The sequence below is a fragment of the Microplitis mediator genome, chromosome 5, assembly GCF_029852145.1.
Source record: "Microplitis mediator isolate UGA2020A chromosome 5, iyMicMedi2.1, whole genome shotgun sequence".
NCBI classification, from domain to species: domain Eukaryota; kingdom Metazoa; phylum Arthropoda; class Insecta; order Hymenoptera; family Braconidae; genus Microplitis; species Microplitis mediator.
The window spans coordinates 6,964,730-6,985,612 of NC_079973.1; the positions used below are offsets into that span (position 1 = coordinate 6,964,730).

General features: G+C 30.3%; 2 protein-coding genes and 1 long non-coding RNA gene across 3 annotated transcripts; all 3 read left to right on the top strand.

Moving 5' to 3' along the window:
- The first annotated feature begins 794 nt into the window (after nucleotides 1–794).
- LOC130668671 (uncharacterized) lies at nucleotides 795–2,547 on the top strand. Its single transcript, XM_057471067.1, has 5 exons — nucleotides 795–828; nucleotides 912–1,086; nucleotides 1,512–1,651; nucleotides 1,782–2,155; nucleotides 2,235–2,547. The coding sequence occupies exons 1-5, from the start codon at nucleotides 795–797 to the stop codon at nucleotides 2,397–2,399; spliced, it is 888 nt and encodes a 295-aa protein (XP_057327050.1). The 3' UTR covers nucleotides 2,400–2,547.
- A 199-nt stretch (nucleotides 2,548–2,746) lies between these two features.
- LOC130667942 (uncharacterized) lies at nucleotides 2,747–4,118 on the top strand. The gene is made up of 2 exons (XR_008989930.1): nucleotides 2,747–3,383; nucleotides 3,798–4,118. It is a non-coding gene; the product is annotated as an uncharacterized LOC130667942 (long non-coding RNA).
- Nucleotides 4,119–10,395: 6,277 nt separating this feature from the next.
- Nucleotides 10,396–11,438, top strand: LOC130668564 (uncharacterized). The gene is made up of 2 exons (XM_057470905.1): nucleotides 10,396–10,734; nucleotides 10,821–11,438. Exons 1-2 carry the CDS (start codon nucleotides 10,414–10,416, stop codon nucleotides 10,986–10,988), a joined length of 489 nt encoding a protein of 162 aa, XP_057326888.1. The 5' UTR covers nucleotides 10,396–10,413; the 3' UTR covers nucleotides 10,989–11,438.
- Nucleotides 11,439–20,883: the final 9,445 nt, after the last annotated feature.

The window sequence follows — 20,883 nt, forward strand, 5'->3', positions numbered from 1 at the left end:
TACTTTCTTTGCTCACTGTACCTTCCCGATAGATATTATATATTTTTTGCAACACTTGCTTTGGAATTTTTTTTTTGTATTTTTTTCCGGAAAGTACATTTAAAGATGAAAATTTTGAAAAAAAAAAGAAAAAACGTCTGATCAGTTCATTTTTGAAGAAGTTATGACTGCTTAAAAAAAAGTATCATTTCGTCAAGTTCTACAAGAATTCGCGGTCATTTTTGGCGGCACTACGGAAACCGTAGACTTCTACATCGTTCATGAGAAATCGCGATTCCAAGCATTGAAAATACTAATATGCACTCATACGCCACCTATATACGTCATCGGACGTTCAATTATTATTCAAAATACTAGAATACTTTTGCGCATTATTTTTTGTTTCTTGTAATGTTTCGATAACTAACTTTCACGCTTCCCTTATGAAAAAGTCGTTGATGAAAATATTTATCATGGATCCCTATTGTTCCTATTAGCCGCTAACATGACCTACCATCTCCATAGTAATCGTTGCCACGACGGCAGCCCCCATAGCAACCGTTGCTATGACAACAGTCTCCATAACAACCGTTGCCATGACGATTATAAGCGGTGACATAACACCAACTTTTTCAGGATAGATCTCTGTGAAGTAATGCTCATTTAATAATAACACGGATATAAATCTACTGATCACAGATTGATGAATCATAACTAAACTAAACTAAGTAATTGGAAGAAAACAGAAAAAAGAAATGATAAGTCTAATAAAAAAATTTGAATATTTTGTGCTATTACCATATTCATTCATTTTCATGAACGCAAATGCTATAGGAAATAGACAAATAGGTACCATGTATTGAAAAAATTGTCATTATCCTGTAATCAGCTAAGGATACTAAACATTTTTTAAAAAAATCTATTATTTTTAGTGAGTTCGCTTCAACTAGCCAATGAAGAACGGATAAAGTGGTTTAATCCAAAAAATATCGGTTGGATGGTACCAGTTTTGAAAGTTGATAGTTTTAACAGATGGCATTTTCAATGCAATGGAATATTAATTCATCCAAAAGCTGTAGTAACAACTGATGAATGTGTACCTTACCAGTAAGTTGGATTTCCTTTTAATTAGGGATGGAAATGACTACTGTAATTGTATGGAAAAGATTACCATAATGACATAGGAATTATAACCGTAATTTTGTAAGATCTATTCCGAAATCTTATAGAAATGGAACCCATATGCACATAAGAATGTTAACCATAATTTATATGGGTGCCATTCCTATAATTGATATTTCAAAAAAACTTGCTACCATACGATATGGAAGCGATTCCCACTACATTCATTAATTGTGACTGTAAATTTTCCTCCGTGTATGTAGACAAAATAGTATATGTGCTACTTATATTCTTAGTATTGTCGTATGTATGCTATTTTGCCGGTATATATTTATTCGTATGGGATTTCTAATTAAATATTGTTATTAATGAAATCGTGTTTTTATCACATATATTTTTATTTTTTTTAGAAAACATGGAAATCCTTATGCGGTGTCCACGTACATTTGGGCGAATGATAATAGATCAGCCTATATAAGTCCAAATTATATGAACAAACCAACTGCTTATTTGGAAAGAAGTAATTTTACAGTTGCATCCTTTAGATACGGTAAGTATAAAATTTTTTCTAATTATATTTAATTGCAGCAATTATTAGTATTCATTAATTAATATTAATTAAAACTAAATATAGCTGCGACAAATTACTTATAAATTTTTATTTTACACTTTTGAAACAGGTAACAACAAAGTAACATATGTGAATACAAGATTGCCTGTTGTTATGATTTTTTGGCATCCTATAAATTCTTTTGAACCTCTTAACATTTCTACCTCATTAGAATTCTACGATATTTTTCGAAATAGACGTGAAAAACAGTGTATTAATGTTGTACTAAATGGAAACTCAAAAAATGATGATTCAGATTTGAGTTCTGAGAATTTCGATCTTCAATTGTTACCCAAAGAAATTATGAAACGCACAGAATTCGCAGATAGAATAAATATGAGTTTGTCTGGATACTATAGACAATATTCAAATGCAAAATACACATATTTACATAAAACTTTTCCCATTTTCGTCACTCATCTAGATGAAGATTTTGATAGAAAGGTAAAAAAACATATAACTGGAAGAGTGTGATAAAGTTTTGTTTTAATCGTTTTTAATTGTGAATTGCTATTTATAACAGGCCAAAAAATATTCAATTGGATCTCCTATCTTATGTCAATTCGTAAATGAAAATGGAAATTTTAAAGTAGCCGGTATGTTTACGGACATGAGTCTTGGATCCAATCAATACGTTAATTTAAAAGATTTCGATATGATCGGAACACTATTGGACTTCTTAGATTAATCAAGATTATTGTTGACTTTTGATTCAGCAGAAAATTGAAAAAAAAAAATTATTTAATTCATTGATTTTAAATTGTCAACATACGAAAAAACTTTTTAAAAATAAACGTCATACTTTCCAATAATACTAGAAGGATTTTACGCGCTGACACGTGCCCATTAAATATAGTTTTTTATATCTAAAATTTTTTTTGTTTTTGTTTTATAACCTAAAAAAATATATTTATTCGAACACCAACGCTCTGAATTTTTGGTTTATCAGATAATTTTTTGATCCATAAATATCAAAATTGTAAACTGCAGCTAAAACGTTAGTTTTTTATTTTTGATATCTACCTTCCACACGGAAAAAAAATTCGACGAAAAATTCCAATATTACTATCGTAATCCTGGACTATACTTTTATTATCTGTAACATTCAAATATATGATACGAAAATTTACAGTTTTTAAAAGATTTTTTACTATTCACTATCGTAATTTCATTAAGAGTTTATTGTAATCAATTCAATAAGAAATATTACAATGTTACTATCGTAAATAGTAAAAGAATAAAAAATAAGATTTAATTATACTATTTATTCTTTTATTCTTCCTTTTAATTTACAGTGCTGCCTCTATGTTTTTACAATACAAGCTACAAAAATTACGATAGTTGGATTGTAAATTTTCTGAAATGGTATAGTATATGCCATCTGAAGCGTTTACGTATGAAAGACAAGTGTTGTCACAAACCATGATGTGATGCTTGTATGAGTGTATATATATATATAAATACAAATGATGACATCTACTTTGTCTGTATTATTTGTGGTTCAACTATATATATTTATAAATCAGTTCATCTTTATCCACAGTGTAGTGCAGAAATAGAGGTTATTATTCATGACGTTTTTCGGACAATTGTAAATAAGAAATTTAAAATAAAAACTGTACTTTCGTCATTACAAACCTACATAGATTGTGGAATATAATAATTTGGTGGTGTAAGTATAATTATTATTATTCAATTTTTATTAAACTTAATATTCTGTGGGTATATCGTATGATCCTGAAGTTGGCAGATAATTAGTAATTTTCGGATTTTTTTTTTCACCAAAGAAATTACAAAAAAAAAAAAACTAAAAAAATACACATGTAGAAAATTTAAAAAACTATGGGTGCAATTTTTTTAAATATTTTTTTTTTAATTATTTATCGTCTAAAAAAAAATCCAAAAATTATTAGATATCTGCTAACTTCAGTATCATGTATATCGTTCGTTTTAAAATCATTTATCTGGACAAGAAGTTTATTTTTATAAACAATTTAGTAGTATTTTGTGGTCATAGGATAAATGATTCTAAATGAATGAAAATTTATTTTTTCTAATAAATTCAATTCTCCTAATTTTGTTACAGGATAATCTTCATTTGTCGACAATGAATAATTTTACCCGGCTTTGCGAGAGGTAAAACATTTCAATAACCTCAAATTATGGACATTCAACATTTCTTTATGATACTGAAGTTAGCAGACGCCTAATAATTTTTGGATTTTTTTAAAAATGATAAATTATAGAAAAAAAGTATTCGAAAAAATTGCACCTATGGTTTTTTTAATTTTCTACATGTGCGTATTTTGAATACAAATAAATGAGTTATTTATTCATAAATTTTATATATACCAAAAAAATATGTTTGAAAAAATATTAAATAAATGTTTTATTATTACTACTTCAACATGTTTTATTTTTATTTCGAGATTGTATTTTCCTTCTCAATTTAACTGTTAAAAAAAAAAAAAAAATTCCAAATGATAAATTTTTCTTTTTTATTAATTATAAGTTCTACTTTTTTAAGAAAATATATTTTACTCCATTGACTTCTAATTATTATTTTATATTTAAAGAAATTCTACATTACCGACTCATTCATTTTACGATAGTTGTATTAGAATTTATGTTAACACAACTTGTATAATTTACTCTATAGTATCTGATTTTTTCTTTCTGGTAGTAGTATAAATTATAAAATAAAAATTACGATAGTCTATTGTAAAAATTATTATTGAAAACTTATAGTCCAGCGTTACAATACTATATAATGAAAATTACGATAGTTAAATCGTAAAAAATCCGTGAATTTTTTTTCCGTGCACGCTCCCCTTATGAAAAAGTCGTTATTAAAGATATTCAACAGTTTCCATATAGCAACCGTTACTACGACCACAGTCTCCATAGCAACCGTTACTATAACCAGAGTCTCCACAGTAATAGTCTCCATAAGAACCGTTGCTATGACGACTATAAGCGGTGACATAACGTCTATTTTAGAATAGATGGTGCTGATTAATTAGACATAAGAGTTTTTGCTTTAAGGTAGTTATCGGGTGATGAGCAAATATATGATTATTAAAGTTATTGAAGTACAATTACTATTAAAATTTGAAGTCGATTGACCATCTGTAATTCGAGATAATTATAATCAAAGTTCAGATCATTAACGTTGCGAGGATCGAGAACTATGGGTTTCAAGTCACTTTCATGATTCTGATAAAAAAAAACTAACAGTCAGAAGCTTTTGAAAAACTAACAGAGAATTAATGAGTTTGTCCTGAATTAAAAAAAAATTATTTACCATCTCATTGTTGAGATATAGCAACGCAAAGTTCAACAATAAATGAAAAAATATACATGTCGGTGAATTGGATAGAAACAATCTGACAACGCTGTACCCGAGTATGGATACTACTATTTGAGCGGTAAATTTAAACAAATATTCAGTACACTTATACGACAACACTTGTACAACACACATACAACAACAACGCGCATAAAAAAAATTTTTTTAAAAATATAATCGCATTTTTACCCATGACCAACTTACCCAATTATCGAGGGAATTTTTCTAGGAATATTAATAAGTGATATCTTAAAACCCATAAGCACTTTTTTCAATATTGTCGAGTAGATTCGGAGAAAAATGGATTTGAAAAAAAAAAAAATTTTTTTTTTACTCAAAAACGCGTGATATTTCGAAGTTGAAACTGGGCTGAGAAGTTGTCCACAGTATAAGGTATTTCAGAAAAAAAAATTAGCCCGACTGCAATGGGGGCATTTTACCCCGGTTTATCTGGCGAGGGCCTTTGGAAACCATTCTCAACACCGAGGTTTAAATATCTATCATTTTTTAACTAAATTTTTCCTTTTTTTATTTTTCGAAATTACAATGTTATGTAATTTATGCCTCAAGACTTGAAAAATCTTTTAGAGTAACACACTTACAAAATACCAAATTCTAACATTATGTCTCATTGCTTATTTAATTATTAAAAAATAAGTTTTTTCGTCTTTTATCACTGTTACTTACATATGTAAATGTCTGCTAGTCAATTGAAAAATTATTTTCTAAATTTTTTATTTATAAATTTCGAACAACAATGAAGTGTTGCAATAAAAAAAGAAAAATCGAATGTATTCGGACACTATCGTTGACAATAACTTATAAAATTTATATGTTGTCCAAAACAATACCTCAAAAACGTATGAACGCATTATTCTGTTGCCAAGAGTCTTCTCATTATTGTATCTATGATTGATTTTCTAATAAATCAGTAACTACCATAAAGAAATAATTTATTGTAAAAAAATATTTGGTAAAATAAAAGTATATATATTTGACAATTGATGATTTTGGTTATTCAACACAATATCATTATCAGCTAAAGTACAATTTATCAGTTATTAATATCAGCCTAATGACATATATTCGAGTCGAAATTGACGTATCATTTAATACATTTTTATTTTTACCGATTACGGAGTACATACGTGACTGACTTTAGTAATAAACGTTATCAAAATACCAAGGATAAATGTTAATAGTTTTTTTATGATATTAATAATAAAGATAATACCAGTACAATTAATTGTTTCGATCACTTTTTTAATACTAGTAAAATAAAAATTTCTATACTGTGGACATTATAAAAAAATTATTCCGAATAATCTTAAACACGGGGAATAATCAATAATAAAGTAATTTAAAATGATCAATTTTTTTAGAAATCTGCATTATTTTGCACTATTATTTCAGCTATTCAACGTCAGTACATCAGGATTTATCATTCCACAAGGTAATTTAATTTTTATATTTTTTAATGTCGATCATTATTTCACAATTCGAATTTCATGTTTCATATTTTATTAACTTTTTTCTTCCCATTATATTGAACACTCAAATTGATGTTTAAACTTGATTTATCTAACTAAGAAAAAAAATATAGGCATATGGGGGAGGATCGGGTAAAACGGGGTAGGGTAGGCAAACTGGGGTAACCCCGAAATTTTATATAAAAAAAATTTTTTTTCTCTAAATGCTTTTTAAACATTCCAAAATGACTTTTGTAAATATATAATTGAGCATTATTCTGAATTTTTTTCGTTAAACTTTTTCAAAAATCGAGTGTCAGTCGAAAAATGTTAATGACTTTTGTTTTATGATAAAAACTATTTAAAGTTTTTTTTCTTTCTTTGTATCAAACAATCATGTAAAATATTATTTTTCTTTATGTCAATTACTTAAAAAAAAATTTAATTTAATCAAATTCATTTTAAATCCAGGATTTTTTTTTCCTTATGAGGGGGTACCCCATTTTGCCCGCAAAATTGAAAATTTTTTTTTAACGTCAACCGAAAATTTTTTTTATTTACTTAGATTATCATTAGAAAAAAAAGGATTAAGCGTATTTGGGTCCTCGAAAAATTAGTATTTCTTTAAGTACCCCGTTTTGCTCGGCCCTCCCTTATGTTCACAAAAGTTTCAATACTGATGAGTACATATTCTTTGATAAAAAAATCAATAATCTGTTAGTTACACATTCAGAATTTTTTCGTGTTATACATTTTTGGTGAATTAAAGTACAAACACACATACAATCGGACATTTTCCTAAAGATAGTCAGGATAGCTTCCTAGGACCTTAAAACGTCGAGATCTGATCAAAACCCGATTTGCGAAAATCGGACCAAAACCAATAACTTCCCTTTTTTTTGAAAATTTTCGATTTTCTTAGCGGGAAATTAAAAAAAAGATTGTACCTACCCAAGTAGAACAGAGACAACTTTAAGATGTTTTAGAAATGACAGGACAAATTTTAATTTTTCATAAACCCGGGTCAAAAATAGATCTGGGTTTACTATGTCGAAATTTCGAGCCGTTTTTCATAAGACAAACTTGACTTTTTTTACGGAGATATGAAATACATTGAGTTGTCATCTTAGTTTAGACATTATTTAACTCAAATTATAAAGCAAAAAAATCAAAATTAAGGTGAAACGCGAAAAACACTTTTTACACTAAAAAATACTGCTTGCTTTTGACTCGGTTCAGCAAGAGGTGAATGACTCTCATGCTCGAAGTGAAGACGAATAAGTTCAAACTAAAATGAAAAAAACTCGAAAAGTTCACAAAAATTTAATTTAAATCAAAAAGTCGAGATCCTATCGGAAAATCGTCGGCAAAACAATACCTTTAAAAGAAAATAAGGTGAAGCGAGCCTGAATTAAGTTTTATTTTTGACCCGGGATACGACATATTAAGTCTCAATAATATTGCATATGACATATTATAAATCCAAACATATTTACCATATGTCAACTTTTTTCAGTTGTGGATAGCATTGGTCCGATACAAGATTTCGTTCAAACCATAGTACCCATTTTTAAAATTTATAACTACAACCATGGAATTTATTTATGTAATGGGGTATTAATCCATCCAAAAGCTGTCCTATCATCTCAAGCGTGTATTCTCGAGTGAGTATTTTGTAATCTTATTTTTAAAACATCGATAATATGAACATATAATTTAATTATTAATAAACATATTAATGTTATTATTGATTGCTATTATAATCTTGTTTTTTTTTCAGTTTCAGTGCTCAATCTTATGCAATCGGGATTTTCAAATGGCATCGTAAAGAGGCTGCTATAAACCCAGCTAAACTTTATCACGTTAAATATTTTTTGAATAGCTTCATGATTCTTGGATATATAAATTTCGGTAAATAAACTAGCCTGTTAACTTTTTTATTGAAATATTGTGATTAAAATAGATGGGACAGAAAAGCAAATGTAAATTTGTATCATTTAGATGCGATTTTAGAAATAATGAAATTTTATACACTGATAGAAGGATTTCTTAGCATTTAAAGAAGATTTCTTAGTATTTAAGGTATTTCCAGCATGAAACCACTTTTCGACAGAATCGGCTGAAATTTTTTTCATAGGTTTAGAATAGCTTTATTTATGAATTCCTAAAATTTCACAATTTTTTACCGTTTAGATCGCGAGATATTTGAATACAAAGTTCGCGATTTTGAGGGTCATGTCCCATTTAAAGCATGTAAAATGTCCGGTCTCTACAACTATTTTTTATTATATTAAAAAAGTTTCTTAAACATCATTTCTTCGTATTTAAAAAATATTGCACGCCTCGAACGCGAAGCGTCGAGGTTGTGCTTTATAACGGACCTGTCAAGTTTTTTGATATTTAAGAAATTATTTCTTAATTGTTAAGATATCATTTCTTAAGAAATCGTTTCTTAAATAGTAAGAAATATTTGTTAAATTCAAAGAAATGACGTTTAAGAAATGGTTTCTTAAATACTAAGAAATCCTTCTGTCAGTGTACAAATTCAAAATTTTTATACGAGTATAGAACCCATTTACACCCTGGTGCCTTCAAGGTGTTCAATCATAATGACAAATTATTAAGAAAACTTTTGTACACGGAGAACTGATTCTTGTTTGAAATGCTATGGTGTCATAGTAAAGCCGGACCACATTGGCCACCTGACGGAAATCGAAATGAACACATGCAAAAATTACTACGGCCATTGTAAAATTGGCAAGGATTATATCACAAATTACTATAACTATTGTAAATTTTACTACATTCATAGTCATTTTTGCATGTATTCATTTCAATTTCCGCCAGGTGGCCAATGGGGTCCGGCTTTACTACGAGACCATACAATAAGAGAACATACAATTTATTTGAGCCAAATAAATAAATTTATTTGAAACTATTGAAAATATTTATTCGATTGTAATAAATATTCAATTGATTCAAATGCATTCGTCAGATTGACTGAACATAATCATTTATTTCGTTCAAATTTTTATTTGTTTATAGTTAACAAATCTTGGCCTAGCGAATCCGAATCACGGTAAATTACCGGAAGTTACCTAAAATTCAGTACAATATGGTAATTTTAGACAATTTGCGGCAATACTGCGATATTTTACGGTATAGGTTTGGCATTTTACCGCAGATTCGCGATACTAATGCGGTATTTTGCAGTAAAAAGCCGTACTTTACTGTAAAATACTCCATTTTACGGTAATTTACGGCAAGTCTTCTGAAAGCCGGTATTTTGCCGTGTAATGCCGTATTTTACCGCAAGTTACCGTAAAATGCGTCAAAATTGCAGTAAGTTCCGGTATTTTGCAGTAAAATACGGTAATTTACCGTAAATCAGATTTGCTGGGGTGGTTGAACGAAATTACACTACGGCTGGTGACGCTACAATTGCTACCATCCAAATACTAATTTATTAACTGTGAACAAATCTTTATTTCGTCTCAAAAAATGTATATATTTGTCTCCAATGAATGTTGATTGGATCTATTCAAATATGGGATTTATTTGGCTGAAACACATCTTATTTGGCTCAAGTAAATTGTTTTCTCAGTGTAGCATTCTAAACAAGAATTTTTTTCTCTGTGTATTCACTTTCATAAAAATGACAAATTTGTTCTTTATTTTTCTCAAATGAGTGACTACAAATTATGTCCGTCCAAATTTTTCAAAAATCAAAGGAATGCATATTTTTAAATTGGCTATAAGAAAATAACAAAAAAAAGCTCAATAATACTTAAGAATTTGTGTTTTTTCTTATATTTTCAGGTAAACCAAAGCAAAGAGCTAATGAATATGAATTTGTTACTGTTAATGAGCCAATAATATTAGTTATGGAAAAATCGATAAATTCGATTTCACCAACAGATATTACAAAGGCATTAACATCGACAGATATTTATGACAAGAATTTTGAAAAAAATTGCTATCGTATTAAAATTGTTCAATCGAATGTAGACACTTATTGGAAAAGAAATGAATCTGTATTTAAGTATGAAATTATAGCTGAAAATAATATTTTGAGTTCTTCAGACTTAATAAACATTTACAATACTTCTATTTATGAGAATTACGATCACAGCGATAATACTTCAATCCAATATATAAATAATGATTCTGTATTTGTGTTTAACTCCAGTAAAATTGCCGATAGCGTGAGAATGCAAACATAAACTATTTTTTTTCTCTAACATTTTTTGAAATATTTAAGTCTAAATAATTACATAATTTCTCCTTTCAGGAAATTTACGGGTTGGCGGGATCTCCATTGATTTGTAATGCCCCCGAAAAAAGTGATCAGTTTTCATTGACAGGAGTTTTGATTGATACAATAAACAACTTACCGATGTATTTTGTTGTTAATGGAAAATGGCTGGAGCAAAAATTGAATTTTTTAAGAACTCTTTGAACACTCAAACTTCATTCATGTCTTTTGTAATTCTTTCATCTCTTGTTTAAAAATTTGTTTCAATTCCAAAGTTAAATTTTAATGATAATTATTTTCATCCGTCAATAATAGTTCACTTTAATAATATCAACTCAGGAATAATGAAAATTTTGTCTTTGCTATTCTTTTAAAATTAAAATTTATTCATGTATAATTTTTATTTTACGAATAACTACGGTAGAGGTACCATTTGTGGCCACTGTACCATTTTTGGATATTTGATACTTTATTTTAATTAATAAAAAAGTCTAAAATAAAATTACCATTTCAACTCTCTTTGTACTCATTTTAAAAATTAATCATGTTATTGCGTCTGTTACAAATTAATTTATAAATTTTTGAAGTGTCCACAACTGGCATTAAAGTGGCGAAAAACGGGACCTCTACCCTATATTTCAATAAAATTTTTAGAATCTGGTGTAATCTATTTTTTTTTAACCTTTCATATAGAACATTATTTCTGAAACAAAATTTATATCTATTCGGACTAGCCTATAGTTAGCTGATTTATAAAAGTCTTATCTTTTATTATTTAAAAATTTTCTAAATTATCCAAACTGCCAAAATTGACGGTACCAGGAGTTGAAGTTGAAATTAAGAGGCATTGGAAATTTCGGTGTGGTAATCGTGAATGAAAACAGATTAATTAATTGAACAAATCAAAACTTATTTCTTTTTTGATTCAAAATGCGCGCTCTAGGATGTGTCTTCACTCTTAAGAGATTTAGCTTAAAACTAACATTCTTTTAATATTATTTAACACTGAGGTCTAACAACCTCTGCTCTTTTTCTATAACAAAGATGTCTAAGCTCAAAATATAAATATATATCGCGTCCCTAATATCAAAACGGCATATAATTTTTTTTTTAATTCACCTATCGCTTCAGAGTGACGAAATTGATCAAAAAACAAAAATTAAAATATTAATGCCAAAAAATAAACCGGGGTAGGATTTAATTCTACTTTTATATTGTATTTTATTGTTATAAATGATAATAAAAATGCATATTTTTATAGTCACTCTGGAATTGAATTATTGTTGTTAAAATTAAATTTTTTTTTAACTTTGATTCACAATTAAATGTTAAAGTTTTATTTATTTATATTTTTAATTATGGTATCATAACAATTTTATATAATATCTTTGGAAATTTCCCAATATATATTTTGATTATATATTTTTTTTTTCAAATTCTCATACTGAGCTATCATCGATGATAAAATTAAATTACATTACAGCAATTGCTTAATTTCGATAACACGTGTATTTTAAGCTTTTAATGATATCGTTTTTATAGACTGTAATAACCGTCCAGTTAAAAAAAATAAAAAAAAATTTAGTAAAAAAAAAATTTTTAAATCGTCTACACAGAAATAATTATTTTTGAAAAATAAAGAATCTTAGATAAGTAATGATGATGAATTTAACGAAAATTCTTTACTATATGGCTGTAATGTCACATCCTCTTCATATGATTGCAACAACTGCAATTGAATCGCCAATAAGTAAATTTTTTCATGTGAAGATCAATATTAAATTTTTAAAAATAATCATTTTTTTTTATCGAAATACACCAATTTTCTGTATATTCAATGAATGTATAGAAAATTTGAAAAAACTTTTTCAGTCTTAGATTGACAAACAAAAATTTTGCAAAAAGTATTCATTTCATTTAAAAAAAATAACGAAAGAAATGGCCTCTTATTTTTTTTAATATGACGAAATACATATTTATCAAATACACAATTGATTAATGGACACATTTTTAGGATTAACGAGTCCAAGATTTAGAAAACCAGTGCTACTTTTTAAAAAAAATTATATTGAGTGGATGGTGCCAATTTTGCATACTATTAATTTAAACGATTGGGATTATTTATGTTATGGTGCACTAGTTCACCCTCGAGTAGTTTTGTCAGCTGATCAACCATTCGACGAGTAAGTAATTTTTCCATCAACATTTACGATACATTAAAATAATAAATTTTTTCAAAAATAACTCCGTAAAATAACTTTTACCTTGGCGGATCCTAATTACGGTAAATTACCGCAATTCACCACATTCGACGGTAATTTGTGACGAATTAGCGTAAAATACGGCAATTTACTGCATTTCTGCCGTAAGAACCATATCCTTTTTTATTTTTTCAGTTTTTACAGTACAATTCTTCATTTTACACTTAAATACCGCAAGATTGCCGCAATCATGCAGTGAATTACCGATCTTTTACCACAAGTTTACGGCAAAATACCGTAATTTTGCCGTAGAGTCCCGTACTTCAGCACAAAATGACGTAATTTACCGTAAAATACCGCAATCCTTCTGAATACTGTAAATTACGGTAATTACCGCAATTCGGATCTGCCAGGGCAAACATTAATTTTTTTTTCTTGTAATAGAAATTCTCCGTCTCTCTATGCCGTTGGTATTTATAATTGGATGAATACAAACAGTAGATACGCTCAAATCGATCCAGATCATCTGTCTAACATAACTCATATAAGACGAGATCTACAATCTAAATATGGTAAATATATATATATATATATATATTTATTGAGAATATACTACACAGAAAAAAAAATTCTAGACTGAATGTGAAAATTCTTGATTTAAGAAAATTTTTTTAATAACCTCAATTTTCTCGGATAAAGTAAAAACTTCTCTGACCAAGACGAATTTTCTTTAACCCAGATGAATCCTCTTGGCTCCAGAAAATCTTGACTTAGTTTTCGAAAACATTTGTCTTTCAATGTATGTTCTTGACTCGAAAGCTTTTTTTTCTGTGTGTTAACATATTTTTTTACATAGACAAAATAATAATTATTATGATAAATAAAATAAAATTATTCTTACAATAATGATTTTATTTATAGAATTCATAGAGTCTGATCCATCACGCATGAACATAAATCGAATTGCTATACTCGTTCTTACAAGTCCAATAAATTCCGTGAACCCACTAAATATCGAGAAATCTTTGACAATGAATGATATTCTTAGAAAAAACATGTCAAAACGTTGTTTACACATCAGAATTCTGGAACAAGATGATCCAGATGATTATAGTCCAGGATTAAAATCTACTATTTTTCGACGTATAGTATCAACAGAGTATCTAATTACTAATCTTACGACATTAGAGAATGTAGGAGGAATTTTAATGTTAGATTGGTCTCCTACATATTACAATGCGGTGACTCATTCTTATGCTAACAATAATTCACAAACATTTTTCTCAGTAGATAGTTGGAGATTAAGCATAGAAGTATGTATATTAATTTTGTTGAAAAGAGGTACTGTAATTGTAACAAGAAATAGATATTTTCGATAGATGTGTGCGGAGATAGGGATTCCGACAGGCTTGAGGTGACGTCACGAGTCGGAGGTTATGTTGTATAGGGGAAGGTGGCCCAAAGCGGGTAGGCGCTTGTACGCCGACGCATGAAACGCAAGGGACAAGGTATACATATGTCGAGGTTACCCGAGTACTGCCGAGTTTCGCTCAGTCCCAAACGAGCATTAATGAAGCTGTATGGCTTAATTACACGCAATTAAAAAAAAATTAACAATTTCTTAAAAAAATTGAAGGTCTATATTTTCTGATTATTCAAAAACCAATACACTTATTATATCGTTGATAATTTTCTATTAATTTGAGCCTATTTAAGTTGAAATTGAGAGAAAAATATTAGCGTTTTGTTTTGAATTATTTGAGTTTAGCATCACTTGGATAAAAAACGTGTTCTCGGGCAAAACGGGTAGGGCAAAGCGGGTAGGGCAAAAACTGCTAAAGACTAATTAAAATAGTCTAAAATTATTTTTTACCGATACCTGGTGCGTACTGTACAGTAATACACCAAAATCTGCAAAAGACTGAATAATTAGTCGAATATTATTATTTATGTAATTAACAAAAAAATTTAATTACAAGTTACCGATTAAATAGTCATTTATATTGAAGTATTGCTATATTTAATAAGTTAGTCGTTTAAGTTGTTAAAGACTGATTAAATGAAACTAAAATTATTATTTAAATATCTAAAATAAGCGTACTTCCCTTAATTGTAGTACTAACCCGCTTTGCCCGAACGGATTACCCGCTCTAGGCCCCCCCCCCCCCCCCTAGGGCAAAGCGGTTTTTGGGAGTGTTTTTTAATCTTAATAATAAATCATAAATTAATACAAATCTATACAATATTGCTTATTGATTTTAAAGTTCGATAAATCCTCTATCAAAAAAAAAATAAATCATTATTGTTATCATACAAATACTAAATTTTCTCGGCTCTTAACGTTAACATACCCGCTTTAGGCCACCTTCCCCAACATCACAAGAACGAGTATTGTGGTCTCAGTAAGAGAATGGACCTCGGAAAACTCCCCCACTACCGAATATTTATAAACTGCGCATGCGTAAAGAAAAGTGGAAGAATATTTATTACATAAAACGTCCAGATTCGGAGTCAAAACCGACGATACCCGAAGTTCAATCTCTTGCTGGGATGACAATAAAATTCTCACGAGTCCTCCTGTGACACCTTAGCAGAGGCAAATTTTGGAAAGAACCATGTCAGATTTGTCACTTATCAGACAAATATCGTACAATATTTTATGTAATCCATGATTCAGAAGTTCAATTTAAAGAAAAAACTAATTAATAACTAATATAACACGTACATTGCCCTGTTGACAACATTAACAGAGGTTAATGTTCAGTACACAAATTAAATAGATTCTTATAAAAATATTTTTTAAAAAAACAACAGGAATGTGTTAGGAAAAATTTTTAAACTCGGTGGTATTTCTTCATTGAGTATTACAACTGCCTTCTTTTACAATTGCAGTACTTCTCCCTTGATCTATTCATTATTAAATGATACAGTTGAAATAATTACTTTAATTTTTTACTTAGCCTTTACTAGGATCTCCCATCTTATGTCAATCTATCAATACAACTAAGAGTTATGCTCTGGCAGGAATTCTAACCGATACAATTCAAGGATTATTACAATATTCTACAATAAATAATAATTCATGGATCATAGAGAACCTCGATCAAGTTTTGAAAACTCTATAAATTTATCCGCATATAGAAAAAAAAAAATTAACTTGGTCCAAGAAGAATTAGTTTGTACCTCGACATTTCTCGATTAATTTGAATGTAAATGTGCCTGAAGATTGGAACGTTTTTCGCGTGACAAAAATGAAAAAAAATTGATGTAATTTGAAAGACGTGGTGGGGGGTGGCCTGCAATTTTTGGCTGACATACTAGTATCCATGCGAAACATTTCAAAAATAAGATCCAATAGAATTTTTACTTTTCATTTTGTTTTTTTGTTTTCGTTCCACGAAAAACGTTCCGATCTTCAGGTACATGAATGTAAACGTTTTTAAAAGAGACTTCTAAAAATTTATTTTTACTACATTTTTCCTTTTCATTACATATATCAAGCTTCCAAAAGAGAGATATTTGAACTTTATCTAAACGGAGGAAAAATATAGGTAAAAATACGTTTTGAGAATTATGTTATAAAAATGTTCTCATCTAGCTTAAGGAGGGAAAGGGGTCTGCGATACAAAAAAATCTGAAAACCAGCTGACCCTGCGGGCCAGCCCAAAAACTTTCCCGCTCAGGGAGCTCGGAATATTGCTACTTGTAAATTTTTGAGCTCTTCGAACTCAAAAATTTGTTAGGCCGGTAACACATACCTTCACTAAAAAATTATAATTTTTGTCCGATATCTTTGGATGGAATGAACCGATTTGAACGTTCTTGGTAGCAATCGGAAGGGCTCAACAAGACTGAAAACTGATTACATTTTGAGGCGAATCAGGCAAATGGTTTACAAGTTATACGCAAAAAACCAAAAACAACAAAAAATTTTAATTTTTGTTCTTCGTATAACTCGTAAACTACATGATCAATCTACCCCAAAATCTAATCAATTCTAAGTTTTGGTGAGCCCTTTCGATTGCCACCAAGTAAGTTCAAATCGGTTCATTCCATCCAAAGATATCGTCGGACAAAAAAAGTTTAAACACACACACACACACACACACACACACACACACACACACACACACACACACGGACGTCCATCCGGGAATAAGAATAGGTTCCTAGGACCTCAAAACATCTACATCTGATAAAAACTCGATTTTCGAAAATCGGACCGAAGCCAATAACTTTCCTTTTTTTGAAAATTTGCAATTTTTTTAGCGGGAAGTTGAAAAAAAGCATATTTTTGTGAGTTTTTTCAGAGTACCTTCTTCTTTATTAAAATTCTAAAAATTTGTAACATTATTAAGCATCATTTCAAGAATAGTCTGCTAAAGTTTCATAAAAAATATTGAAAAATAAGCCAGTCGTAGTGGGGAGAACCGAGTCACCTTAAAAAAAAAGTCTCTAAGCGGTAGACAGAATAACTCATGACTGCTTTATCTGAAATCAAGAAACCAAAACGATTTCTTTAGTACATAAGTTTATCTTGGATTTGAACAAAAGAATAAACAAAATATTCATTTTTGAATTTTTGGTAAAGGTTCAATCGAAAAACTCTGATTTTTGCCAAAAATTACTCCTTATGTTTAATTAAAAAATGAGTATAGTTATTGAAAAAAAAATCGGTCTGTCAGTTGACCCTACGGGCCAGCTCCAAAACTTCCCGCTGTTTTCGAGCTCGTTGAGCTCGAAAACATTATTGTGAATACATTTTCGAGCTCTTCGAGCTCGCAAATACTTTTGTATGCCATTGTTTTGTAAAAAACCATTTTTAAGCATTTCCTTCTCCCACGATATCTCGCGAACGAATCAACTGATTTTGATGGTTGAGGTGGCAATCGACGCGTTTTATCAAGTTCTGAAGCTGATCAAATTTTGAAATTGATTTATTTAGCCGTTTTTGAGAAATTTCAAAAAAACAAAGGAAAAAATTTTTTTTGAATTCTTTCGTCACCGGTTTCTCTTGAACGAATGAACCGATTTTGATGGTTGAGGTGGCATTCAACGCGGCTTATAGAGTTTTAGAGCTGATTAGATTTTGGAATCAATCCATCGAGCAAATTAAAAGTTATCCAAATAAAACATTTTCGAAAAAATTTTATTTTTGAAATATCTCTGAACGCACCCTACCGATTAAGTTCAAATTTTTACGGCTTCAAGACATTAACAAGCCGCGTCGAATAACACCTCAACGATCAAAATCGGTTTATCCGTTCAAGAGTTATGAATCTTTACATACTTACATACGTACGTACGTACGTACACACATACATACACTCGGACATCATCGTGAAATTAGTCAGGATTGCTTCCTAGGACCTCGAAACGTCGACATCTGATGGAAATTCGATTTTCGTAAATCGGACCGAAACCAATAACTTCCCGAATTTTTGAAAATTTACAATTTTCTTAGCGGGAAGTTAAAAAATTCTTCGTTCAAATCTAAGATAAACTTAAGTACTAAAGAAATCTTTTTGTTTCTATGATTTCAGATGAGGCAGTCATGAGTTATCCTACCTACGGGATGGAGACTTTCTAACTTACCGCTAAAAAAATTGGAAATTTTCAGGGATTCGGGAAGTTATTCGTTTCGGTCCGACTTTCGAAAATTGAATTTCTGAGAGATCTTTTTGATAATTGTAATAATTGGCTTCGGAGGGCCGCTCTGCCCCACCCTCCCCTACTACACTCGGACATCATCTTGAAATTAGTCAGAATAGCTTTCTAGAACCTCGGAACGTCAAGATCTCTTAGAAGTTCGATTTTCGAAAATCGGACCGAAACCAATACCTACCCAAATTTTTCAAAAATCTTCGATTTTCATGGCGGGAAGTTAAAAAGACAACTAATACTGTATTGATTTCAAACAATTGTAATAAATAAAGTAAAATATTCAATTTACTCTGATACAATTTTCTATTCATTAGAATTATGACTTAAAATCTTATAAATAAATTAGTATAATAAAAATTTTAAAACATGGAAAAAATCTTCAGCCGTCAATTAAAAATATATCTGTGCGCCAATGGGTAAAACAAAACTAAAAATAATAATTGTTTGTTTTCTAATTAAAAATAAGTTTAATTCGTAAAGAATAAAAAGTCAGAAGAAAGAATCTTGAGTAGTTATCAGCTCGCGGCAACAATCAAATTCAAAGAAAAGGATAAAGAAAAAAAGTTTGTCTCGCCTCAGACTTCTAATTCCCCTACTTCCCCACTTACAGAACCTCTTCCTTTTCCCTTCATGCTCTTCCTCTTCATTCTTACGCCTCCAGCGTGGTCAAAGAGAAAAGTACAGACGAGGGATGAAAATAAAATCAAGTAGACAAAATCATAAAAAAAGACTGTCCACTGCAGAAAGACATCAAAAGAAAAAAAGTTTTCGTAGTTCAATTTATTTTATAATTCCTTTAATCTCAAATTTATTTATTAACACTTGAGAGAAAAAAAATAATAACAATAATTCCATAAAGTGGTGATCAAGGCAATGAATTGTCTAAAGATAAAAAAAATTGACAAAATAAATGTGACAGAGTATGAAGGTGAGTATAAAATCGTGAGAATGACAAGAACGGACGGAGAAGGTAAAATACGGAAGGATTGCATCCCTACTTTAGAATAAAGCGCGCGACGGTTCTCCTCGCGTACAGTGGGGAGGAGGCCCGACCACGTTGACGACGACGACGAAAACGTTGACAACGACGGTGGCGTCGTTGGCGGTAGCAGAGGGTGGACGATCGTTGTGGCTGAAGAGCCGAACGGGGTTTTCGTAGCAGCACCCCCTACTAACGGCCCCGCCCGTCATATTCCGTGAGGGCCAATCCCACGCCAGGACATTATTAGATCCATAAATCCATCATATCCATCTCGAGCAACCCCTGCGAGACTCACTCATTGGTCCGGACTTGCACCCTCTTATATTACTATCTGTATGTAGGTGAAACTACCTCTCCACGGGAATAAAAACGGACGACGTGAAAGCGCAATGACAACGTCAAGGTAATGGACAAAAGGGGTTGGTACACATCAGACAACTTATTCTATCTCACTCTATCACTGGTCCCAAGGATACCGCCAATGCTCTTACCATTTCGGCCCTGCATTGCGGACTTTTCTTATCTCCGCCTTTCATATTAATATTTAATTATTACCGTTTCTTTTTTAAAGCAAATAACAAACGCTTTAACCAAAAGCTGTGACTGGTTTATAATCGTAGAGTAGTAATAGCAGTAGTTCTTGTTGTGTTGTGACAATGAAAGAGCAGTTAAGTACAACGGCCAAGTATAAAAAGCCAAAAAACTTGAGTTGCGTAGGTATCTAGTTGAAGAAGTCAAGACCAAAGTATCACTACTAGTGAAACCGAAGTACTAGTATAGTAGAAGTGACGCGATGCCACGTTAACAGGAGTGCGCGCGCAGCAATATATACTTTGGCTGTTTCTACTTAGACAAATAACTGTCTGTCTGTCTGTCTGTCTCGAGTGTTTTGGTCATTTTAATCACTTAAGTCGCTTTATAGATTTGATGTTGTTCTACTCATTATTAATTAACTTAAGTTTTGCCGTAAGACCCATAAATAAAACAAAAAAAATAAACGTAAGAATTATTTTGTTTTCGGTGAAGATAAAACAAAACAATGGTTTATAGATTAAGGATAAAAAAAACAAGAACAGAAGGAAAGAGAAGAAAAAAGCATTAGATGAAGAGAAGGGACCATCGGGTACTTGACGGACGCGAGGATCAATATCCTCCAATACCATACTTCCCCAGTGGAAATGCTATATACATTTCTCCCTACCCTCCCCGCCACCTTCCCACCCCTCAACACCCATTCCCACCGCCAATAAAA